At 45.3% G+C, this 26,179-nt stretch overlaps 1 protein-coding gene across 12 annotated transcripts in view; it reads right to left on the minus strand.

Annotated features, from left to right (window-relative positions):
* Nucleotides 1–1,463: 1,463 nt before the first annotated feature.
* Map7 (microtubule associated protein 7) overlaps nt 1,464–26,179 on the minus strand; it is a 137,865-nt gene continuing 113,149 nt past the window's right edge. For 6 of the 12 annotated variants that reach the window (XM_075948074.1, XM_075948046.1, XM_075948118.1 and 3 more), the window contains 12 exons: nt 23,753–23,866; nt 20,825–20,949; nt 15,617–15,732; nt 15,068–15,339; nt 12,724–12,952; nt 9,848–10,022; nt 9,441–9,542; nt 9,060–9,110; nt 8,690–8,759; nt 6,756–6,855; nt 4,622–4,845; nt 1,464–2,908 (listed from right to left, as the gene is read on the minus strand). In XM_075948074.1, the coding sequence (XP_075804189.1) occupies nt 2,898–2,908; nt 4,622–4,845; nt 6,756–6,855; nt 8,690–8,759; nt 9,060–9,110; nt 9,441–9,542; nt 9,848–10,022; nt 12,724–12,952; nt 15,068–15,339; nt 15,617–15,732; nt 20,825–20,949; nt 23,753–23,866 (1,589 nt within the window). In that variant the 3' untranslated portion in view covers nt 1,464–2,897. Of the gene's footprint in view, nt 2,909–4,621; nt 4,846–6,755; nt 6,856–8,689; nt 8,760–9,059; nt 9,111–9,440; nt 9,543–9,847; nt 10,023–12,723; nt 12,953–15,067; nt 15,340–15,616; nt 15,733–20,824; nt 20,974–23,752; nt 23,867–26,179 lie in introns of all 12 variants that reach the window. The other 6 variants (XM_075948030.1, XM_075948112.1, XM_075948064.1 and 3 more) reach the window with 2 other exon arrangements.

Here is a 26,179-nt window from a genome sequence, read left to right on the forward strand (position 1 = left end):
TTTTAAAAATTGCATTAAGATATGTGAACTTATTGGTGACTACTAAATTTAATATTTAGTTTAATATATTATGTATAATATGTTTTAATATATATTAATTACATAAATTTAATATTTGATTTGGGTTGTGGTGGCAATCTGTAATAGCAGCCTCAGAATTTGAGGCAGAATTGCCATGAGGTCGAGGCCAGCCTGAGCTAAACAATAAGACCATTGTAAAGATATGTTTTCAAAAGTTGCAATTATAAACCTTGAATGTGAGCTGGTGTGGTAACCCACTGTAATTTCAGGATCAGGAGGCTGAGGCAGAAGGATGGTGAGTTTGAGATGACTGCATGACAAAATGGTGCCCCATTTCAAATAACACCTCCAATAAAATCACTGAAAATCTCATAATCATATTTATGCAATGCAATAAATGTTTATCTTGCCTTGAAAGTCCCTTAGACAGCATATGAAATACCAAATTTATCAACAGCCGTGTTTGTTAGCATAAGGAATATTATGGGGTTTTCCTTGGTGAACGCAGCTTGAAAGGGAAGCGTTGCCAAGAAAAATGTATGGAGTCAAAATGTTAATGAAGTTTAACAATCTAGCAATCTTGTAAGCTAATGACTTTCAGTTAGACTCCCACAACCTTTCGACAACCTTCACTCAGGTTTAAGATGCTGTTGCCTGATTCAACCAGGGTGCCTGATTCACGGATAGTCTATCAGGAAAGAGGCTGGCAGGAACAATTAAGTACATGGAAGGAACGTGCCCCAGCTTCCAGTGGCTCAGCTTGCTATTATGTATCCATGTGAGAAAGTCAGTTTGTATCAGGTAGGGAGGAAATGCAGGAGAAACATACAGGTTTACCTTTCTGTAGTAGCCAGAAGCATCTTTTAAATGACCCCTGTCTGGAGAATGACCAAACTGACCTACACACAGTGTTCAGTGGTGTTGAAAGGAACTAAAAGCCACTCAAACCTATCCCAATGTGAGGGTTACATTTGAGCCCCAAGCAGTCCACTTAAATGTAGTGCCCCACTGAAGACTTCGTTGAGGGAGTGTCTTCAAGAGCTGACGGAAAGCAACCAGCCACTATAAAGGTCAAACTCACTGTCTGGCACTGTAGCTTTTAACAAAATGCAATGAAACATATGACCTTTAATTAAAACTTGATCACTTAGAAAGCTTGTAGTTTGTTAATGAATATATAAGCAAAAAAGACAACTCAGTCAAAACACAATGGTTACTTTGAATATTAATAAACTTATCCCATATAGGATAAGCTGGGAAAACGCCAATGAAGTTCAGATGGAAGGTAATTTGAAGACTCAGGAATTAATCACGGGGAAGAGGTGTACATTGGTAGGAATGGCCTGGCCTCATTGCTGAGCGAGGACTGCTTTGCTGATAGAATGTGTGTGTGCCTGTGAGTATTTACCTGAACGATGCTAAAACATAAAAACCCTACAGATAAAACTATGTCAAAGATTTTATTGGTGTTTCATGTTTGGTAGACTTAAATAAATAAAACAACTTTGTTGAACAGATTTTCTTTTAATACAGTATCTAGATGTACGTGGACAACCAAATAATAGGAAAACCGCACAAATTAATGCTTTAACAAATTACAAATTGTTGGTAAAGATTATGTGCTTGGATTTAAAAGAAACAATACAATAGATGAATAGTCTCTCATTAAATCTTATAGATTAATCATTCGTTCTTTGTATAAAACCAATACATCATAGTGGTAGAAATTTATCTCCCATTAACACTCCACATAAAACTGTTTCCTTCAGCATCCCTTCTCCATTCCTCATTAGTTGTCTTTAATTGGGAAAATAAAATTGAATTTATATTAGCAAATGAAAGTGCAAGTTTGTACAGCCGGGCTCGGCAGCAAAGGCGAAGAAAGACGACAAGAGACGAGGAGTGGATGGCCGCCACCTAGGCCAAGGACATCCAAGGAGGTCCGTGTCCCCCCACACAGTCCACATCCCATCATGTTTTCATTGCTCTGAAACGAGCAGAACCACACTCTTTTCTGATCTAAAGAATATTAAATATTTATTTCCCCCACATCATTTGTGATCACGTAAGGCAAAGAGATAAGTCCCACCATCACCGGGGACAGCAGCAACATACAAACTTGAGGGATAGCCCGCGCAGTCCTAAGAGTCTCCCGGAGTGTATCTATTAGAGCATATTCGCGAACTGCCATTGTTCTAATTCATCTGTCGGAAAAGGGAGCTTTTATAAATACATTACTCAAGAGGACAGCAGATAGATTACTTTCTTGTTCTGAAAAAAAAAAAAAGTTTTCACATTTTCAACCTTGTCGGTATAGTCTCAGAAAGACTGTGGCAGCTGGGTCTTCTGCAGGATGCCCATGTACAAGCTGTGTCTGTGAGAGCCTGGTGGCCTGGCCATCTTCTGCCTCTACAAACAGCGTTTGCAGGAACATTTATGCAAGTAGGTTTGCTTAGACAACTCCCGTTTACTCTACTTGGAGAGCAAAGAGGTACCCATTTTCAAGTATTACATTGTAAAAGGTATTTATTTTTGCCAATTTTATATACTGAAGTTTAAAAATGAAAAGATCTGTGTGAAAAATCAAGCTTTGTCAGTCTATTTTATAGTCAAATGCTTTTTTTTAAAAGAATGCAGAAAAATATTGATTTGCTAAGAAGGAACACACTGGAAAAGCCACCTCAAGGTCTCGAGATAAGGAACATTGGCGAAACAATTAGAAAAGCTGCCCAGTCTGTTGTCTTTAGCTGGCTTTAATAAGTCTTTTCAAAATGATGGTCAAGAACTCTTTAGAAAACTGGAGAGAGGTGCTCCTTCGGAGCCTGAAATTCCATTAATTATAGAAAATGTTTGCTTTGGTTCTTCGGAGGAAATGTTCATATGACTTCTACATGAGGAGACAGAAAAGAGAACAGATTAATACAGATGCATCTAAAATCTCACTCACAGAATACTATGGCAATAGCTTACATTTATATATTCCTAAAATAAAATCACCATGACTTTATATAGTATCATGCATGCATAAGGATAAGCAATTGTGGACGTATAGCTCAGCGGTAGAGTACTTGCCTAGCACACATGAGGCTCTGGGTTTGATCCCCAGCACCACAAAAACAACCAAACATAAACAAGAACAGGAGAGTGTGTGGGTGTTCACAAGCATAGTCAAGTTAATGCCAGTACTAGGAAAAATGCATGCCCCTTCAATTCAGTTTAGGGAATATCATTGACTTAGAAACTCCATGCTTTGATAATTTAAATCCATAACCTCTAAGAAAACTACATTCATTTGTCTTGCCTCCTCAGTTCAATGCTTAGGGCTCCAAACTTCAATGGAGGATGAAGGCATGCTTATTAATAAGTGGTCACCCAAGGGAACACTACACTGCTCAAGATTGGAAACGAGACCATTTCCCAGGGAGAGGTGGTGGAACGGTGGGCGAGCACTAAGAAGGGCATGACATCTTAAAGGATGATTTAGAAGATGGGAAGAGAAGCAGAAAACCACATGGGAGTTTTTCCTTCCCAACAAATCTGGGATGTGACATCAGGAAACAGCACCTGCCCTGTTTCCACCAACAGAACATTAAACAGGCTTAACAATCACAAGGCCAGACCCTAGGGGGCTAGACACTCATTTTCACAGCCTAGAAGAGGGAGTTTACTAAAGCCGGTATTAGCCTAGGGGAGAAGAGGGTAAGTTTCATTTGGGAACTGGCTCACCAGGGGCCTCTTCACTTGTTAAAGTGTTAAGAGTTCCCAGGCAAAACAGTTTGACTAGAGCCCTCTCTACAGACTCCATTTCAACATCTGGAATTTGGCCAGTTGTCTCCGTAAGAACTGTATAAAGAATGCTGGTGATTGTGATCTGCTGGGAAGGCAGGCAGACAAAGCCGGGGCTTGCTGAGATGGAGAACTGGGCCTCGTCCACTTATCCCTGACACAGCTGGGGTTGTGTCATGGAGCTAACGACCACTGAATTAGTAATATTTGACACTGCTTTCTACTTTGGCTACCGGTATAGCTACTGCTCTTTCTGCATGAAGACCTGAGGTCAGCTTGTCTTGAAGACTGTACGAGTGAGGCCCAGGTAGGCTCAGTAGTCAAGAATGGGGAATGGAGGATCCTCAGACTCTGAGATCCTGGTTTAGAGTGCTGTTCTTCCCACTGCTATCCTGACTGGGTTGTGCTGTATTTTATAAAGACAGCAGTAACATACGAATCGAGGCTGCAAAACACAAGTGAGAGATACTGGCAAGAGAACTCAAGGGAGTCTTCAAGTACTGACGACCTGAGGAAGAGGGACAAAGCCCCAGTTTTGTTTCCACTGAAGGAACTGGCCCAGTGGGGCATCAGTTATAGAAGAGTCTATGTCAATATGAAGTCTCTCTGATGCTTGGCACCCAGTGGTAGGTGCTCTCTGGGAGGGCAGAAAGGGCCTAGAAGTCGCCTGAAGCAACACAAAATTCAACTTCAAAGATCCATACACAATCTTTTCTACAGTGGCTACCTATACCCTCCAGGGACAAAACAACCGTTCACCCTCTTTTAGGTATCAGTTCTGATGATTATAGGAGGCAGCGGAAGACGAGCTCACCTGCGGTCTGTTGTGTTTGCACACCATCTACCTGAGGTAGGGGCCCAAGTGTCCCTTCATCAGTAAAGGCCAAAATTGGTTTCAAAGGAATTTCTGGGGTCTCACTGTTGGTTAAATCTAATCTGGACGCCTTGGATCCAGCAGGTAAGTTTAGGATCTCTTCAAAGTTTTCATTTTGAACAGACATCCCATTTTCATTTGGCTGCTTTTCCAAAACTGGAGAACTGGGGAAAGTGCGAGATCAAAAATAGAAAGGGGTAGAATTAAGCTTATTTTTAGAGCAAAGAATTATTTTAAAATAAGTTTACAGCTTTGAAATGAAACAGGAACTCGGGGCCATAGGGATGGATCAGCAGGTGAAGGCGCTTGCCGACACAGGATCCAAGCCTGATGACCTGAGTTTGCTCCCCAGAATCCATAAAAAGTGAAAGGAGGGAGCTGACATTACAAAGTTGACCCCTAGCCCTGTGTATGTGTACCCCTAAATATTAACAAATAAGGATACACCGCTGACTGACCACATCACTATTAACAAATTTGGGGGAGAGTTAGGGAGTGGTAACAAATTTGCATCTTAGATTAAAAAAAACTTTTCTTTTTTTTTTGCTTATAATACTTAACAAATAGGACAATCTGCTAGAAAAGATCACTACCAAAGGTTATCAAGTTCTTCATTCCTTTTTCTTTCTTTTTGTTTTGAGACAGGGTATCTCTATATAGCCCTGGATGTCCTTGAACTCACTAAGCAGACCAGGCTGGCCTTGAGCACACAGAGATCCTCTGCCTCTGCCCAGGATTAAAGGTGTTCACCACCATGCCTGGCTTTCAACTATTAAAGATAAATTAAATTACATATATTTATTTGTGTCTGGACATGTACATACACATGCCATTGTGTTAATGCAGAGGTCAGAGGGCAACTTGCAGGAGACAGTTTTCTCCTTCCAACTTGTGCGTCCTGAGGGTGGGACTCAGGTCATCAGGGTCGGTGACAGTCACTGCTACTTTTGTTGGTCCCACCCTTTCGAGCTCTATGTGCTTCTGGGTATAGGTGGTAGATAACTATCATCTTAGCACTCAGGAGACCGAGGCGAGGCAGCGGGATCTCTGCAACCTTGAGGCCAGCCTGGTCTACATAGTGAGTTCTAGGCCAACCGGTGTGAGTCCCCGACCCCTATAAAATTCTGTACTCTTTCAGTGACGAATCTGCTATGGGAAAAAAGACAGGTGAGGAAAAGTGGCTCCAGGACTTGGCGAGAATCCTGCGAAGGGCATGGAAGAATCCTTAGCCGTGGCTGATGAGAATGTAATTAGTTCTCATTGTCTCTGTATGTCTCTCTCTGTTTTATTTATTTTTCTTTTTTCTTGAGATAGGGTCTCACCCTGTTCACTCCATAGGCCAGGCTAGACTCAATGGAATGTAGCAAAGGATAATCTCGAGTTTTGGGTATTTCTGCCTCAATCTTCCGAGTGCTGGGATTACAAGAGTGTGCCGCTGCGCCCTGCTGTCTTGTTTTTATTTCTTTTGTGTGTTCTTCTTTGTCGTTGAGATAGGGTCTGACTCTGTAGTCCAGGCTGTCCTCAAATTAGCAGAAATTGCTTGAGTCTCTACATGTTGGAATTACAGGCATGAACCAACCATCATACCGATTTTGTTTTTAACACAGTCTTGCTATGTAGTCCTGACCAGCCTCAAATTTGTAGCAATCTCCTGCCTCAGTTTCTTTCTTAAGTGCTGGGGTTACTGTACCCAGCTTTTCAATATAACAAAAGCATCTCAGTACAGGATGAATTGACTCTTCCCCACTTCCCCTTTCTCCCTTCTTTGTAGTAAGCTGACCCGAGCTTTGTGCTTTCCCTGTAGTCCAAGCTGGCCCTGCGTTTTTATCCTGCTGCTTCAGCCTTCCAAGAAGCAGGGATTGGAAGCTGGTGCCAATAGGGGTGGCTGTAATATTCTTTGATAGTCACTCAAACCTCACCATCAAGAGTGAGGAAAAAGGTGATTTCCTTTTTCTCAGAGTTATAATCTCTGCAAAAAATTGTTCCAGTAAAACTCTGGCACTCCCCCTGGGGGCGAGGACACAGTGCTTGGCACTGTATGTGGTGATGAGAAAGGCCTCAGTTTTTAACTCACCTCTCTGTGGTCACCTCTGATTGCTGGACAGTGACTCCACGTGGGTTGTCTGCAGACTCTCCATTTCCTGGGGAGGTCACACGTGGTAGTGCAGACACCTCTGGACACACCAAGGACAGCAAAGTTAATAATCTCCTCCAATCAAATCCAACCCCGAGGAACCAGAACTTGGATATCTGACTTGACTTGACAACGTACTACTGATGGGATGCTGAGCAGGTCAAACCCTAATCCTTCCTGGATAATGGGACCTGCCTGGCTAGCTACTGCGAGCACTAAATGCATTAACACGGGCAAAGTTCTTATTGCTCAGTAGCTCGAAGGGCATAAATAAATGTTACTATTAGTTCTGGACACACACACACACACACACACACACACACACACACACACACACAGATTTCACAAATGGAAGCCCACAGTGTGCTGTTCCTAACTTTGCCAGCTAATTTGCGACTGATGTTGGAGTCCAGCTTAACATTATTGACATCTTACTTAAATCTAGGATGGGCTAAATTAAAGTTCTATAAACCTTGATAGCCCATGCCAATGGTCACTAACATTCTTGGAAAGACCACATCATGTAAGTGGCTGGGTGTGGTGGAATCCCTGAATGGCATGCATGAGGCTGTAGATTCAATTCTGAGCAAAGCAAAACCGCGATAGGATTCATATGCAGAGAAACACAGCTAGAGTCTCAGTAGCTAAGCACGCGCACTCCACTATCCAAGAATCACACACAGAAATAAAACCATCTTAACTAGACAGAAGAATGAAAACTAAGGTTAATCTCATTTTTATTTAAGCTTGTTTTAAATTCTCAGGAAACAATAATCTACCCCAAAACCACAGTATATGAACAAGTTACAATGAGACCAGCACACTTTAAATTTTATCTCTCTTTTGAAGTCAGGACTAATAGAAATAATGTTTAAATCTTTTTTTTGAGACTCTTCATAAATGCAAGTTATGAACATGTAAATTTCAGCTGGAACGTAGGCTTGTAATCCTAGCACTTGGGCGTCTGAGGAAGGAGGCAAGGAGTTCTAGATTACCCTCAGATGTACAGTGAATTCAAATCCAGACTGCAGTACAGAATAAGACTCTAGTTAACAAAACCCCAAACAGACAAACAAACCCTATCCAAATGTGTACATTTAAAGCCCTTAGGGAGAGATGACTCAGCAGTTAAAATCAACCATGTCAGGCAGTTCAACCAGTTTTAACTCTGCTTCAGGGGAACTGACATCCTTTTCTGGCCTCTGTGGGTATACACAGTTACACAGACACACATACACACAAAGATAGATGCTCATAAACACACACAGACACATACATAGATACACAGACATACATATAGGCACACAGACACTCATATATACATACACATACACAAACAGATACACACATACACACAGATAGATGCTCATACACACACGAACACAGACAGTCACACATACATACAGATACACATACACACAGATAGATGCTCATACACACAAGAACACAGACAGTCACACATACATACAGATACACACACACACAGATAGACACTCATATATATGCACACAGACACAGACAGACAAGACATACAGATACACACACATGGCAGGCACACACAGACATACATACATACAGATACACAGACATCCAGACCACATACACAGATAGACACTCATATATATGCACACATACACAAACAGACACAGACATACAGATACACACACATAACAGACACACACAGACACACATATGCAGATAGACACAGACACACACATGGACAGACATTCACACACACACACACACACACACACACACACACACACACACACACACACAGCAGACAGAAACAGACATATGAATCTTAAGACACTCTTTTGCAGCCCTCACCCACTCTGACCTCCACAGGAACATCTCAACCGACTGGAACTCACCGAGAGAACTCCCTGTCTCTCCGGGGAGAACGGCCTTGGTTATGTCACCGTTTCTTTGTTCAGCGGTTTTCTAGAGAAAGGAGAAAAATCAACGTAAAAATTTTAAACGAAGTTCCCAGTGGTAGAGTGCTTCCTAGGCACCTGTAAGGACCTGGGTTTGACCTCCAAGGGGATGGGGGTGTGAAGGAGAGAGAGGAAAGAGAGAGAGAGAGAGAGAGAGAGAGAGAGAGAGAGAGAGAGCTGGCATGGCACAGGCCTGTAGTTCCTGCACGTGGGAAGAGCAGGGCCGGGGTGTAGGCTGTTCAAGGTCAGGTTCAGGAGACTCTGTCTCACAGAACAAAAGGGCAGCTAGGAAAGGCCACGACAGCACCTTGTCTGCTGGCTCTGTCCTCCGAGTTCTCTTCATAATCTCTTCAAGTCGCTGCAAAAGAACACGTAAGAGTGGGTGAGATGCAGAAAGCACGCCGGCCTGGTCCATTCTGGCAATAACACAGTTCACTCGGTTCTCCACCCTAAACGGAGTTATTCATAGAGGCTGGAGCCATTTTAGCTTCTGTGGCAGAACTAACTACTTTGGGGAAGGTGGAAACTGGCAGCTTTCTTGGAATTAATAATACCGAGGGCCGTTTCTTAGGCAAGGGGAGAACATTTTGTTCCTGACCAAAAGTTCTAGTCTCTTGGTCTTTAGGCAGTTTGAGATTCAGGAAGGAAGAGGAACCTTGCTGGCTCCAGGTTTCTGCCCCAGACCTACCTTCTTCCTCTCCAGACGCTCCTGCTCTTCTCTCTGGAAATGCTTCTCCCGTTCCTGCCGGACCCTCTCTGCCTCCTCCCGGGCTCGGGCCTCTTCTTCTTTCTGAAAACAAGTTGCTTCTTCTGCTTATCCCCAGTCTAGCTCGTCGGCAACCCAGCTCCCCCCACTATCAGACAGAGAGGCATGGCAACCACAGGCCTAGGCCGTGGCGGTGTGCAATAGCATCCTCCTCGTAGAGGTATCCGGCCCCCTTTCTAGAGCCCCCTTGCCTGCCTGGCACCTGCTTAGCTGCCCGCATCATCTGGGAGCAGGCCCTCTGGAGCACCTGTCAGTACATGCCTTGGGCCCACACCTGCTTTGCACCCCGCTCGTCTGCGAACAGCCCCAGTCTGGGGCAGGGCCCATACCTGTTTCTGCAGGCGCTCTGCCTCCTCCCTCTCCCACCGCTCCCGCTCCTCCTCAGCCAGGCGCAGGGCCAGCTCTTCTTTCTCTCGGGCCTGCTCGGCTTCCAGCCTGCGGGATTCTTCTTCCCGGCGACTTCGCTCTTCAGCCACCCTTCGAGACAATTCCTCTATCTTTTGTCTGGGAAAGGACAAGAATGAAGGCATATGACGACACTTCTTTGAAGAGAGAATGGCAGATATGGCAAAGGCAGTAGTTCAAAGATCTGGAGAAAAACCCCCACTTCAGTTACATTCTAACCTGGTTACAGAACACTCCTCCCTCTCCAGCTTCATTTTTGCCAGAAGGGGCACACAACCACTGGCATTCTGGGGACTACTTGTCTTTTCAGATGATCTACAATTCATCTTTAAATGGGGGAGACTGAATACTTGAACATAGTGGAGTTTTAGTAATAATCATTAACCAATAAAAATAACCATTAAGTCCCCACTCCTCAACAAGAAATCAAAATTTAAAAAAAAATCATGTGTATGGGTATTTTGTTTGTATGTGTGTTTGTGTACTAAATGTGTGTCTAGTGCCTGTACTGGGCACCTGATGCCCAGGAACTAGTTACAGATGGTTGTGAGCCACCATGTGGTTGCTGGGAATCCAACTCAGGTCTCTGGAAGCGCAGCCAGTGCTCTTAACTGATAAGCCACCTCTCCAGACCAAGGGAAACATTTTAGGATGAGATAATAATGTTTTGTGGCAGGTCAGGAGGAGAACAGGCCTTGGAAGCTTCCCATGGAATGAAGGGTGAACACAGCCAACAGGGTGCCCCTAACCAGGCCTGAGGTCTTCCCCACCTCTGTCTAGGACAACTGTTGACATTAGCCTTACTAGCCCCAGAAGCTGTCCAGTTAAGCAAAGCATCATAGTTAGCGTTAACTATCAATCTGACAGAGTCTGAAGACCTGAGCTAGGAGTCCCTCACTTGAGTAATTGTCTAGATCAGACGGGACTGTGGCCATGTCTGTGGGGACTGTCGTGATGGTTAGTTATGTAGCAGAGCCCCTGCCCACTGCAGGCTGTGCTGCGTATGAAAGGGAGCAAAGCGCAGCCCTGGGAGCGAGTCAGAGCGCAGCATGCCCCAGTGGCTTCTGCTCCAGCTTCCTGCTTGAGTTGCTGCCCTGGCTCTCCTCAAAGATGGACCACGACCTGGAAGAGTATCCCAAATGAACTGTTTTCTCCCCTAAGTTGCTTCAGATGGGAGCGCTTTATCAGAGCAACCGAATGAAACTAGAACACCTTCCCTGGTTGTGGTGGTTTGGACAAGAATGGCCCCCATGGGCTCATATGTTTGAATGCTTCATCATCAGGGAGTGGCACCACTTGGGAGGGATTAGGAGGTGTGGCCTTGTTGGAGGAAGTGTGTCACGGGGTGAGTGGGCTTCGGGGTTTCAAGAGCCTAAGCCAGGCCCAGTGTCACTCTCTCTTCTGGCTGCCTGTGGCTCAGGATGTCTACAGAAGTCTCAACTACTTTTTTAGCACCATGTCTGCTTGTGTGTCACTACGAGAATGGATTAAATCTCTGAAACTGTAAGCAAGCCATAATTAAATGCTTTTCTTTATAAGAGTTTGCTTGTGGTCATGGTATCTCTTCACAGTAGTAGAATATTGACTAAGACAGACGTTGGTACCAGGAGTAGGGTATCCAGAGATACTTTTTCTAAGATGAAGTTTTTGCATCTGACCCCTCCTACAACCAAGAAATAAGCATAAAATTTAGTGGGCCTATTTGGATTCTGGAGACAGCATATTCCCCACTTGGGTATGTTACTGTAGCCCATGTACCAAGTGACTCGGAAAGCTGCTAGCTTTATGTGGGCCTGGAACAGGAGAAGGCTCTTCAGCAGGTCCAGATTGCTGTCCACTTGGACCATAGGATCCAGCAGACCTGATGGTACTGGAGGCATCAGTGGCAGACAGGGATGCTGACTGGCGACTTTGACAGACTCCTATAGGTGAATCACAGAAGAGACCTTTGGGACTTTAGAGCAAGGCTCTGCCATCATCTGCAGACAACTATTTTGTCTTTGAAAGACAGCTGTTGGCTATTTGGTCTTAGTGGAAAGTGAACATTTGACAATGGGTCACGAAGTTACCATGCGACCTGAGCTGTCCCCAATGAGCTGGTGTGACCAGACCCACTAAGTTATAAAGTAGGGTGTGTACAGCAGCAATCTGTGATCAAATGGAAGTGGTTTATACATGATTGAGCAGGTCCTGAAGGCACAAGCAAGTTACATGAAGAAGTTGCTCAAATACCTATGGTTTCTATTCCTGGTTTGCTACAAAGTAGTTACTTGTAGCCTCGTGGGGCGTGCCCTATGAGTGGGTGGCTGAGGAAAAAGACTAAGGCCTGCTTTACTGATGGGTCTGCACATTATGTAGGTACCACCCAGAAGTGGATAGCTGCAGAATAACAGGGGAAAACCCCGAAAGACACTGGTGAAGGGAAATCTTCACAGTCTGTAAACGTCTCTGCCTGGGCATGCGCACATACATTTCCCAAGCATTCAGAGAACAGGAGGGCTATGTAAAATGTATGCAGTTGCTTGAATTAGATATGATACTTTTTCCTTCCTTTAAACCTTTGCTTATCCATGTTGGTATGTTGCTATTCAGAAGAAATTTTGATTTTAAACATAGTTCTGGGGATGTAGAGTGTTTGCCTACCATGGACAAAACCCCAGGTTCGATACCCAGAACCAAATAAACCAGGCAAGGCACACAGCTGTAGCCTCAACACTCTGGATAAGGAGCAGGAGGAATGGAAGGAAGGTCAGCACATTGTCGGCCGTAGGGCAAGTGTGAGGGCACGCGCAACCTTTACCTCTCCAGCTCCTCTTTCTCCCTCCTCTCCCTCTCCTCCTTCTCCCTCTGCTCTCTGGCTAGCCGCCTCTTCTCAGCCAGCAGCCTCGTCGCCTCTTCTGGGTCAGTGGTGCCTGCAGAAGCCTTGGGAACAACAGTGGCAGCCGCAGTGGATGGTGGTGTTGAGATCGGGGCTGGGTCCGGAGCTGGAGCAGGGGTTGGGCTTGGAACAGGGGCAGAGACTGGAGCAGCTGTACAAACAGGTACAAGGAGAAAACCAAATGGAACTAAAGCCTGAGGAACAAAACAAAACTGGCCTTCCCCATGCCCCAGGCCTGGGATTCATCATTCTCAAAGAAAAGGGAACATCCACCGCTGTGTGTGTTCTCACGGTTTCCCTGCCTTCTGTCTATCTGTAACCAGGCAACCGGTAGCAAAAACTGCATATGTAAGTGAGACATTCAACAGAGATCACACTCTGTCACCAAGTCAGTTAACAACATCTACAAACGTGTACTGGGAGCCTTGTGTTAGGTTTTGAGGGACTCTACTCTGAGCAAAGTCGAGCTGAGGGTTCCATTTGCCTTCTGTCACATGACGACTACCCCTATGCTTTGGTGACTTTGTTGCCGGAGTATGAAGCCTTTGAATGAGCATCCTTAGCACTCAGGCCACATGTCTAGGACTCGAGCCAGGCAGGTGATACCCAACGAAGAGGCTCCTTCTATTTTGATTAATTTGTGAAATCTTTTTTTTTCTTTTTTGAGACAGATTCATGATCTTCCTGCTTTAGCTCCCTGACTACGGAGATCACGGTGTGCACCATTCTATTTTGCTAAGAGTTCTCTTTTTTGTCAGCTGTGGTGGTATATACATTTAATCTCGGTACTTGAGAGATAGCTTGGGACACACATAGATACTTTGTCTCGAAAAATCTACCCAGACCTATCTCAAGACCCCAGACACTAGGACAGCCTTATCAGGGTAGGCATACTAGCTGCCCACACACACATCAGGCAGAATATCTTCGACCGTGTTTAGAAGGTTTAGATTTAGGAAGATGACTGAGGATGGTACTTGAGCGGGCCTTGTCATGACTGCACACCATGGCCTGACACCAGAGCTTGGTGCTCTGGAACCTGAGACTTCACCACCCCCACCCCACCTACCTCCGCCCTGCTTTTTGGCCTTACAGCTCTACTCAATCCACAGAGCCCTTTCTCCCTCTCCTGCTCTTTCCTGTCCTTGGGGTTGAACCTACAGCCTCATGTACACCAGACAAGCACTCTCTGACTGAGCTACACACCCAGCCCTTCGTCTACGTTTCACTTGTCATCTCAGACAGGCCTTGAGAGCTTGTGTTTCGGTCTCCATCACAGCTGGGATTACTAGTAGGAAGCAGGGCCCAAGCCTTTCACTGCCGCTTTGCTTCTTGGGGTCCTCATTTCCTTCAGACTGAAGCCAGTCCTGGGTTCTTCTTCCACACTCTAACATGTCAGCTTGCTCTGGTCCCCATCCTCAAACTTCAAATTCTATTTTATATGAAAATATTTCAACAAGAAAATATCGACTTCCTAGTTCCCAGGTGACTTCGTATTTCTGAATGACACTGAGTTATCTCGCAGAAGACAACCATTAGTTTCCTAATCTTGGTTGGATGGTTTATTCCTTCACCTCATCCTCTGATCCAGTAGATCTGAGGTAAGGCCCGGGACCTATAGTTTGAAAAATTCTGGAGGCAATAGTTTAAAACTATTGAAAATCTTTTAAAAACATAGAGTAGGCTGGGAAGTAGTTTAGAGTGCTTGCCTGGCAATGGCAGAGTCTAAGTCTACTACCCAGGACCTCATAAAACCAGCCCTGAAATCCTAGCAACTTAGGAAGTGGAAACAGAAAGATAAAATGTTCAAGGTCAGGCTAGAGAGATGGCTTATTGGTTAAGATCACTGGCTGCTCTTGCAGAGGACCAAAGTTCAATTCCTAGTACCCACATGGTGGCTCACAACCACCTGTAACTCCAGGTCCAGGGGATTTGATGCCCTCTTTAGACCCCCTCAGGCACCAGGCACACATGTGGCAAACAGATATACATGCAGGCAAAACATTCATACACAAAAAATAAAAATATTAAAAAAATCTTCAAGGTCATCCTTGGCCACACAGAGCAGTCACAATACAGAGTGGAGGAAGGAAGAAAGCGGGAAAGGAGAAAAAGTAGAAAGAGAGAAGAGGGAGGAGAGAAGAGAGAATGAGAACATGAAGTTCAAATATCCAATAAGAAAAGAAAGGCTAAATAAAATGATGTCTGAAAAGGGCAAACACAGAGAACACAGTCCACATCTCAGCACCAGTGGGTTCATTCTCACCAGGGTCAGTTGGCTCCTCGGGTGTCCCCTCCTCAGCGGTGACTTCCTCTACCTTCACCAAGGGTGTTCTGCCCTTTACCGGAGGCTCACTGACAACCTTCTTCTCAGGGTCTTTTTTCTCAGACTCCACTTTGACTTCTCTCTTGACAGGGCGGATGTTGCCGGGGGATGAGGGACGGGCCTGAGCGGAAGCAGCTTTGGCTGAGCCAGGAGGCAAGGAGGATGCTGGTCGGGGTGTGCCAGGCAGATGAGGCATGGACTTGGATGGAAGCCTGGGCAAGAAATGACAAGGACGATGGGTGTGTCAGGACAGGCTTACCAGAACCAGAGCACCCACAAGTGGACGCAGATGCTTCAGATGTGAGTATTTTTCTGTATGTGATAAATGCAGAAAGGAGCCCCTAAAGAGGCCTGTTCCTTTTCCCTTTTGCTTACAGGAAGCTTGTTATTACTTAAGTCAAAGGCAAATGAGTGAGCATGGTAGGCATTAAGGACAGATGCTAATTCTCCACTGTGAGCACTCCCACCAGCATCCTCCAGGACACTCACCAAAGACGGGCCGAAGCTGGAGCTCTTGCTTTGGGATTAGATGGAGACAGTGCCCTTCTGAAGCTGGAGGAGAAGTGGAAGGGGCTGTGTTCTCTTTCCCGGTCTCTTTTATGGCTCTGGGTTCAGAAAAACTCAATAATTAAAATTTTTGAGTGACATAATCATACTCAGTGATATCCAACAACGAGCTACTAACCATCTAGTGTTTTAAAGGATTTAAGTCAATTTCTAAACCACGTCCCTCTCTCTCTCTCTCTCTCTCTCTCTCTCTCTCTCTCTCTCTCTCTCTCTCTCACACACACACACACACACACACACACACACACACACACACACTTCAGGAAAAGACCTGTTAGCTCACAGTTGAGCATCATAACTGGATTAACACGGGTGACATGAATGAAGTGGATCCAGATGGATGACTCAGACTGTTTTTGTCAAAAAGGAAGGGGGAAATGACATAATTACATTATAATCTCAAAGAAAGAGAGAGAGAGAAAATAAAGAAAAACTTTTAAAAAGCATCTATACTTTCTGTCTAAAATTCCCTGGAGTGAATTTACCTTGTCTCTTACGGATGTTGAAATGAAAGTCATTTCTTTTCATTGTTAATTTTTAATTTTTCTTTTTGCCATACTGGGGATTGAACTCCAGGCTTCATGCAAGCAAGGCAAGTGCTGAACCACTGAGCCACACTGCCAGTCTGTCTGTCTGTCTCTCTCTCAAAAGAAAAAAAAACCTGTTAAGTACAACATCTACTTTTTTATTCTTTAGTACTTTTCTTCTTTTACTCTGGAAAATATTATTGCTAAGTTGTTAAAAAAAAAAGTTTGTGCCGGACAGTGGTGGCACATGCCTTTAACCTAGCACTTAGGAGGCGAGGCAGGTGGATCTCTGTGAGTTTGGGGCCAGCCTTGTCTACAAAGCGTGTTCTAAGACATCTAGGGCTGTTATACTGTTATATAGAGAAACTTTGTCTCAGAAAAACAAAACAACAAAAGAAAAGAAAAAGGTTTACACGCCTGTTATTTCAGACACATAGTCCCCTTTTCTGTGGCTATTGTAGACAAGTCTGTCAGTCTCCCCAAGGAAAGTGGGGCTAGGGTGAGGGCGTTTAGGCTACTCTTCTCTAGAAAGAGATCTAACAGGGAGTTAACACATCAGCCCTCCCTGATGGCTGACTAAGAAGTCAGCCAGACATCTAGTCTACCACACAAAGAGAAGCCAGGAGAAGCACTGTGAGGGGCTAAAGTTAACAGGGAATAGGCAGAGGTGAAGGGTATGAGGAGGGGAAGGGGAAGCCTAGACAAGTGTCTAAAGAATCTCAAGCTGAGGGAGAGAGGATGGAAGAGGGAAGGAACAAAGGAGGGAAAAAGATAGAAAAACTGAAGGATCCGAGACTGCGACCTGTTATGGGAGGCTGCCTGGACACCTCTGTGGAAAAGCGAGGTCAAGGGAACAAGGGACCGGGCAGAGAAGGCCCAGCTAGGAGCTGCCCATGCACCTCCTCTTCTTACCCATAAGGGACAGTTGCAATGCTCCTCCCCTTCACCTTTGATGTTCCTTCCAATTGCTCTCCTACCTGCCTGAGTAGCGCCCTAGCTCACTGACTGGGCTGCATGAACTATTTCCACTGTCTCTGTTGAGTTCCTACCACAGAAGAACTGAAGGCAAAAGGGGCCTTCCCCATGGGGTGGGCGCCAGTTCTATAGCCTCCTCTACCCCATCTTGAATTCCCAAAGGGGGTGGGGTGGGGCCTTGAAGGGCATCTGTTGTCTCTGGGTGGTAAAAGCTGCAGCCCCCAGATGGGTCCCTCCTGAGTAGCACACAGAGGCCGGCAGGTATGAGCCAGTACGCCTCCAGAAGTCCAGAGCTAGGATGGAAGGCTCACCTTTCTTCCTAAGGGAAGTGCTCAAGTACCAAGTCAAGTCCTTTCTTCCTCCTTTAAACATACGTTTACTTATTGGCTTCTTACTTTGTGAGGTTCCTGGGCACGGAACTCACATCATCATGCTTGCCAGCAAGTGCCTTTATCTGCTGCTCGCTCATTTCTTGATTCGTGTGTGTGTGTGTGTGTGTGTGTGTGTGAGTGTGTGTGTGTATTTTTGAGATAGGATCTCTCTGTGATGTAGCTCTGACTGTCCCGAAACTCACTATATAGATCAGGGTAGCTTTGAACTCACAGAGATCCACCTGCCTCTGTCTCCCAAGCACTGGCATTAAAGGTGTGTGCCACTACGAGCAGCTTGTAAAAAAATTTTGATTTGGCTTAAATCATATCAAGGAGAGCAGAGTGGCAAGTCAAAGAGGGCAGCACGATGTGGGGAATTTGGGGCTTTCTGATCATCTGGGTTTTCTGAGTCAGGGCCTGGGGAAATGAGTAATGTCCTTGACAATCTTTTCCTCAAGGCAATAAGGAGCTGCTGACTTCCTTCCGGTCCTTAACCACCAGGAGCTGTGAGAGCCCACACTGGGGATTGATCCTTCCCTTTCCAATTCTTCTGTTGCTCTTACATCCGGCCACCTGTCTGGGCAGCACACACAAACTCCTGGTTTTAATCCTGGTGTGAGTCTCCACCTTCTTTCCTCTGAACCCGCTCCACAACGCTGAGAACACACACACACGCTGCTCAAACCTGGTTGACAACCAACACGCAGGGACTTTACTGTCTGCAAAAGAACAACCTGAGCTCTCCTATTTCCTGATTTTAAGATATATTCCAAAGTGGTAACAGTTACAACAGTAGGGTACTGGGATATATAACCAGGCACGTAGACCAATAGACGATTAAGATTCTAGAGACTGTAGAGCCCAGACCACTCAACAGGAAAGAACAGTCTTCAGCAAATGGCAACAAAGTAGCAGGAAAAACAATGAAACTGTACCCTTTATACAGCACACAAACATGAACTCAAAATGGATAAAGATGCAAATGTGAGTCTTGAACCTGTAAAAAGGGGCTCATAACTAGAAAAAGTTTCATGCCATGGGACTTGTTACTAATTTACCCAAAGCAAGGCAAACAAATGAACATCAGAAAAATTGCTGTAGGTCAAAGTCACAAAAGACTGAACAGGTGACCTATGCTACAGGAGAACACACTTGGAAAGCCTATCTGATTCAGAGCCACTGTCTGGAATAAATAAAGAACTCCCACAATGCAACAATCCATTATCTAATTTCAAATGGACTTGGGCTAGGGTCAGTGGAAAAGCAATTCCCTTGCACATGCAAGGCTCTGACTTGGATCATCAGCAACACACATGTACAAACACAAACGGTTTAGTAAACATCTCTCTAAATGCATACACCAACTGCCAGTATGTCTCTGAAAAAATGTGCCATGCTACTGATCACTAGAGATGCAAATCAAAATCATAATGAGATGTCACTCACATAGACTAGATTCGATATTATAAGGACAAAAACAGGAAATAGGAAGTATTGGCAAGGATACAGAGAACCTGGAGTCCTGGTGCGTGATTGGTAGGAATGGGAAATGGTAGTCACTATGCAGAACACTGTGGTGCTTCTTCAAAACTAATACAGAATTGAGGGGATTCTACAACTCTAGCCTTGGTGAGAGCATGTGTGTGTGCATGTGTGTGTGTGTGCTGTGCCTACCCGTGCATGGAAGTCAGGGGTTGATGACAATCAGTCTGCCTTCTGTTTTAAGATGGGGTCTCCTACTGCACCTGGAACTTGCCATTTCACCTAGACTGGCTAGCCAGTGTCTATCTAGCCTATGTCTGTGCCCCAGAGCTGAGGTCACAGTGGCATAAGGCCCCTCTTGTCTTTTATGTTGGTCTGGACTCAAGTCTTCATACTTGCACAGCAAGCACCTCAATCATCACGCCATAGCCCATGCACACACGCTTTTAAAAAATTAATTTTTCAGTTCATTTACATCATTAGCTGCTTTCCAGATATTCAATATAGACAATCAGTACTGGATTCCATGGTGCAGAACTAGAAGTCATTTTTCTGACACTAGTATTCTCCTAAATATTTGGTCATATAGCGGTGAAAAGTCTGATCACACAGAGGAGGTATTAACACATAACCAGAAGGGTCGAGAGGTGACCATTCGTCAGTCACAGTCAACCGTCAACCTTACTTTCTAAAAGCGCTGAGTCTTGTCCATCCGTAAAAGAGCACCAACTGTTCTGCTTCGCTACCACCCTTTGTCCACAGCCTGGATCTCCACGGCTAAAGAAGTGAAACTTCACAGACGTCAAAAGTAGGCTCACCTTTGGTTACAGGTCCGAAAGCCTGTTTGAGTTATGAATCAAACTCTGAGAAACTTTGCTGTAGGTAAAAACATCAAGTTCTCACAGCTCTCAAATCCACCTCTAAGCAAAACCCGCCAAAGATCAGACTTTGCTGTCTGGCTAGTTTTTTTTTTCCCCCAAAGGTTCCAGCCTCTCATGACGAGGTCATACTTTTATCCTGCCAGACATGCAATGACATGTGGTGGACTGGGGACTCATTATGACTCAAGTCCAGGGTTCAATGCCATAGAACAACATATTTCCAACCATAGCAAATAAGCACGCAGTTTAAACAAAGATGAGGATGGATTCCCAGAGACACACAAATGAGCTCACTTCATTTATAGCAGCATCAGCCAAACATGTGTCCAGTTCCCTTGTCAGGAGTAACAAGTACGCATACCATCCTTCACTTCACAAACCTGCAGTGTACAGCTCACTAGCCTTTCAAGAGGCGCCTACTGAACCAAGAATGCTTCCAGACACTTCTCCTCACCACATTTTAAGACACAGGCTTTGACAGGAATAGACAGACATCCACATCTGGTTCTGAGTAAAGTCAGTATCTGGAGATGGTTGGGATAAATGGTCGGGGCAGCAGGCCAGGCCCACTTCCCTGCAAAGGCGACTTGGTTTGTGACTTTCAAAAAGCATCCTAACCACTTATTTACAGAGATGGCCCAGCGGAACAGACTTGCCACGCATTTGTTCTCGTGCAAAGAACAGTTTCATCCTCCAGTTTAAATGTGCAGGGAGAAGCAAATCACCAAGTGAGAGGCAGTGATGGGCTGGAGCGCACAGCCATTTGGGTTTAGAACGGGCAGGATGGTGTGCCGCAGTCATCTGATCTTGTCCCCAGAGCACACCTTAGGGCAGAGCCTGCTCTGCACAGAGACAGAGCAACTCCCAGACACCAGCTCTCTACACGCTACTCACCGCTAATCCGTGAGTGGTCCTCCTTCGTGCGGAGCCCTCGGGCGGAGTTACAAAGAGTTTTGGCCGATCCACAGGATTTCTAGAGTGTGGAGCTTTGAAGGGCGTGATGATGGGGCTGCAAGATGCTGAACGAGGACAAATGGGGGTGACTAGAGTGCAGGTGAATGGTTTTACACACAAGAGTGCCAGAGGAGCAGGTGAAGAAAGCCAGAGGTAGGTTCAGGAGGAGGAGCAGAGCGGAGACGGAGAGAAAAGTAGAGAGAAGATGTTACTACCTAACGGCACCCGGCCCATGTTCCTCAGCTCTCCGTATACACGTGAGTCCGTCAGGTGCCTAAGTAAAAGACCTGGAACACAATGCTACTTGTCTGTTTCAGGTTTGACTAAAGACACAGAAACAACCCAGTATTTGTGGACAGTAGCAGCCGTGTTTGATTATGAACCAATGGTTCTGCTACAACCCTGTATCAGTGATGCCATTTTTATATGGTGGCTGGTGTATGAGCAGACCTTTCCTAGTTATGTCTAAAGTGGAATGAGGAAGCATGGAGGCAGGAAAGCCTCAGGAGCCAAGTTCAGGAGCCGTGAGGGAAAGTGACAGAGATTTAAAATGTCACCTGACCAAGTCTTTCCAGGTGTTTAGACTTGTTACAGGGACAGCTAATCATAGCCAGAAAAGAATTGATTTATTCATTTAAAGACAAGCTGATACATACTTCTGCTCTGCACCCCCCAAGACCAAGGCATAGAAAATATAGGGAGACAGGATGCAATTATTTAAAATGGCAAGAATGTTACTGTTAGGATGGCCACCACTGTGCCTGAGACAAAGTAAGAAAGAAAACTAAAATATGAGGAAATAATTAGGAGCATATATGGAAAAATAAACATGTGTGGGACAATGTCTGTACCCTGTCACTTGTATTTTAAATAAACACTGATTGGCCAGTAGCCAGGCAGGAAGTACAGGCAGGGCCACCAGGCAGGAAGTAGAGGTGGGGCAAGGAGAATTCTGGGAAGAGGAAAGAGGCAGTCTGCAGTCGTCACTAACACAGAGAGGAAGCCAGACACAGAGCAAGCAAGATGTGACTGCCTCGCCGAAAAAGGTACCAAGCCACGTGGCTAACATAGACAAGAATTACTGTAAGTTATAAGAGTTAATAAGAAGCCTGAGATACTAGGCCAATCAGTTTATATTTAATGTAGACCTTGTGCAATTTCTTTGGGACTTAATGCCTGTGGGAACCGGGTGGGACAGGACCCTCAGTCAACATAAAAATGACACCATGTCTCTGATAAACAGCTAGAGGACATATATTTACATGCATCATTCTAAATGGAAATCTTCATAAAAACCAGAAGCTTTTAATCTCATTAAATATAACCTATCATCAATGCAACAGGCAATGATAACCTAGAGAAAGTACCAGTAGATAGTCAATTCAAAGTTTATATTCTGCTTCTCGCTAAAATCAATTACTGAACGGTAGCAACAAAATAAATTTTAAAAAAGAATAGAAGAGCCATAAAATAAAGAGCCAATCTGCAGATAAAAGCACCCCAACTGAGCATAACGCAGAGGGAGGGGGCCAGGAGGGAAGCAATGAGTGAACATGAAACGGTGTGGGGAAGACTGGAGGGGAGTGAAAGAATTGCCAAGAGTCAGTGCTGACAGAAACGGCAGAGAAAGACAAGTTCCAGCTTTGGAGCAAGACAACACACAGCATGGATTCAGAAGCATGGTGGCCACACACTATGGAGGGTCCACAAAATGGTGGACAACAGCCTGGAAGGTTCAATAGGCTGAGGACTGCTTTCGTGGCGTGCAAAGGAGTATGGAATTCATGGCGTAAGACAGACTGTCTAGAGATGCTGCACCTTTTCCTTCAGAAATACCCCCCAGATGAAGTGTGAGTGCCAAGAGGGGGAGGCCAACACCCTTGAGATTCTCCAAGCGTCTGGTGAAACATGAGCCACTGCACTGATCTCCAGAACGAGGTGCTGAGATGCCCAGATCTGAAGTCTGGCCTCAAGAGCTGACACTTGTTAGCTCACTGGGCACTACAGAGGAGAGTTACTATAAAATTACCAAGTGGTTTGTTTGTGCAGCAGACTAATGGGAATGAAGAGACAGCATTTTTAAAGGGGAAGAAGGCTTGCAGTTTCCTTTGTGCAAAGGATGAGGGCTGCTAGGCCTGTTCCAGACCCACCAACTGTGCCGACAGAGTCAGGAAATCTAAACCCTGTCATCAGGACAGAGATGTTACTCAAAGCCTGCACTGATGGTTCACACCAACTGGATACATTACCCTCGCTTTTCATTAACTTCATTGATCCATTCAGGCCGAGTCTACATTGTAAAAAGTTTGACTGTAACAGCCAGGATTAGGTATGTTCAATATTGTTTCCAATGAATGTAGCAAGCAAGTGAATTCAATCAGCCTTCTCAGCTCTTCAGGGCTCAGAAGGTTCCAGCTCGTAGGTTACCTTAGCAAGTCTGGCATGAGAGGAGAAGCTGCCACAGTAAGAAACTACGTGCTTAAGTTGTAGGCGTGTGCTGATTTATTTCCAAGTCTGCATAGCAGTATTAACTGTTAAATTATATCTACTACCCTTGGTCATCTGTTGAGATACGGGGGCAGACAGAAAAGCAGGTAACTGATACTTTTTTTTCTGCCCATCCTACAGACAGATGGAGACCATGAGATCACAGCGAGGGGCGTCATCTGCCTGCCTGGCGTCTGGTGTCCAGATAAGAAGCTGAGGTGGATGCGAAGAGGAAACAATGCCAGCAGCACAAAGCCAACACCAACAGAGGGAAGCACACACCAGGGTGATGGAGGCGGGGTTAGAGGAACGTGGGAAGAGCAGAGAGGCTTCGGAAGGAGGACTTTACTTCACCAGAAAGTTGGGCCTGGACGGCTTTACCTGTGTCTCCAGACAAGGCAGCTGTGCTTTTACTCCTGGCCAGGAACGAATGTGTGGGCGTCAGCAGTCTGTTTACTACGCTGCTCTCCCAGGGGCTGAGCTGCAGGCGGCGAGCTAAAGGTCACCACATAAGCAAGATGTTAGCCACATTGTTTCTAGGGCCAGGGGCATGCAGAATATCATACTCAATACCTCCATAGTCTGGACCATTGAGACAGCCCAGGGAGCACATGTGATCATGAGTCAGGGCAAAGGATCCCACCAGAGGGGAGCAGCTATACCATGAGCACTGTCTTAGCTCTAAAGCGGCAGCTGGAGCGGAGTTCGCTCATCACCCTTGTTAAGAAACAATAGGTCTTGAAATGGAAATACCATCTCAGCTATGGATCTGCTACTATCAAGAACTGAGTGCACCTATCTAATGGGCATCACGGTGGGCAGCAGAGACGGGTAATGACACAGGGTTTCCTGGACATCTCAAACGACCAGCCTCGCTGGAGCTAGCAAGTAAGGACCAGATTTACATACAGGACTATGCGGGCTCTGTTAAACTATGATGGGTTGCCCCGAATTGTTTAGGGTAATTGGGGAGGTGAAAGAAGGCTCATGCAAAGGTCTGTATGGGGTTCTTTTGACCTTTCCACTCAGCAAGCCAGGCTCTTTCAGGTCCCTGTTTGGCACAATATAAAACTTTCGGCTGAGGATCAAGGCTAAAGCTGGAGGAAGACAAAATTAGGCAGAAACTCCAAAGTCCGATATTGTTATACACCTGAAGATTATCGGTGACGTCTGAACAACTTAGAAAACAAACTTAAAACAACACGGTGACGTATCGGTCCCAGACTACCCGGATTTGGCAAGGCCGTGGTTAGAAAATGCATGCCAGTTAGGAATCTGTTTACACTGTTAGCATCTAGTGATGGCACGCCAAAACACACAAGGGCTGCTCGCGAGGTGCCAGAGAAGAAGCTCACAAGTTCCCACAGGAGCCACTCACTGCAAGAGAACCATCACCGCACTCTTCCGGACTGCCGCTCTGTGTGGCTCAGGAAAGTCTCTACATGCCATTTCCTAGAGGAAGGGCACTTCAAACTCGGGGGAATCTGGTTTAGCTTATAAAACCCATATACTGCTAAACACTGCTACCCTCAACACAGTTGCTTCTGCCCCGGGAGAACCAAGCTCCAGGAAGTCTTTTAACGACACGACTTTATTTTAAGAGTGATTTTGTAATCAAAGCTTTAGTTCACTTAAGAATTAATGACTTTTCCATTAGATTTCCTGTTGATTAGGAGAATCTTTACGGTTATTATTTGTGTTTTTTTTTTTTTGAGACAAGGTCGCACTCTGTAGGTGGCCTCGAACTCATGGCATTCTGCCTCTGTCACCCAAGGGCTGGGATTACAGGTTTGGACCACTACACTTGGCGTCCATGGTTACATATTTTCTAGCATTAAGATTTATTAAAACCACAAAGGCAGCAGTGAAAATTAACATAGGGCACCATGAATAAACTGAAGAAAACCTTCAACAGAACTATATGTTCAACCAATGCAGAAGGGAAAGAAAGGACGGGCGTCCTTCTCCAGATAAGTCATATGGTGACCGAGGTGCAGAACGGAAGAGATGAGCAAGCCCTGAAGACACGCTCTTTTCTTTTCTCCTTGAAGACTCGACTACTTGCACGAGTCTTCAGGCATCAACTATCACCACTTCTACTACACTCACGACTGATGGACAGGAGAGGGGAGAGGTTAAGATTTTAGTGCAGGTCTGTAGAGAATAGCGTTCTTCTTGTTTAATGTAGGCTTCCTGATCTGGAGACTGAAATGCCGAGGGAGGATCGCATGGTGGGACTGGCTGGCATGGCTCCTATTTATGCACCGGCACGAGATGCTGACCGCTGCCAGCACAGAGCACTCAGATCAGGGGAGGCCAACTCAGGGGATGCATTCCAGCCCGTGGCTAGCCATACGGTTTCAGATGAACAGAACTAAATCATCTGGGCTAGGTCAGTGTGTGTAAATCACGCTACAACATTGTCTCCCAGAGCACAAAGTCACTGCTGGGTTTCGGGTCATGGGTGCCAAGCAGAAGTTGTATAGATGTTGTTAGATCCTGACTGCAGGCATTAGAAGAACACCTCTGTGCGACCTGAAACTTTCCATACATGTTGCCATTAACTTGATTAGAGCAAGAATGAAAAAAGCATGATTCTGGGCAGAATTTATCTGCAATCTATCACTATGTACTATGATACTGATTCACAGTGAGAACGTATTGTCTCGTTTCTATTTACGTACTTATTCTGGAGACAAGTTCTCAGTCCACAGGCCAGGGAGCCATGATCCTTCCTCCTGTCTCAGCCTCCTACGTGATGGATTAGGCTTTTACCACCACACCGGAAACTGTCTAGACTCATTTTAG

This window comes from Microtus pennsylvanicus, chromosome 1, assembly GCF_037038515.1.
Source record: "Microtus pennsylvanicus isolate mMicPen1 chromosome 1, mMicPen1.hap1, whole genome shotgun sequence".
Taxonomy (NCBI): Eukaryota; Metazoa; Chordata; class Mammalia; order Rodentia; family Cricetidae; genus Microtus; species Microtus pennsylvanicus.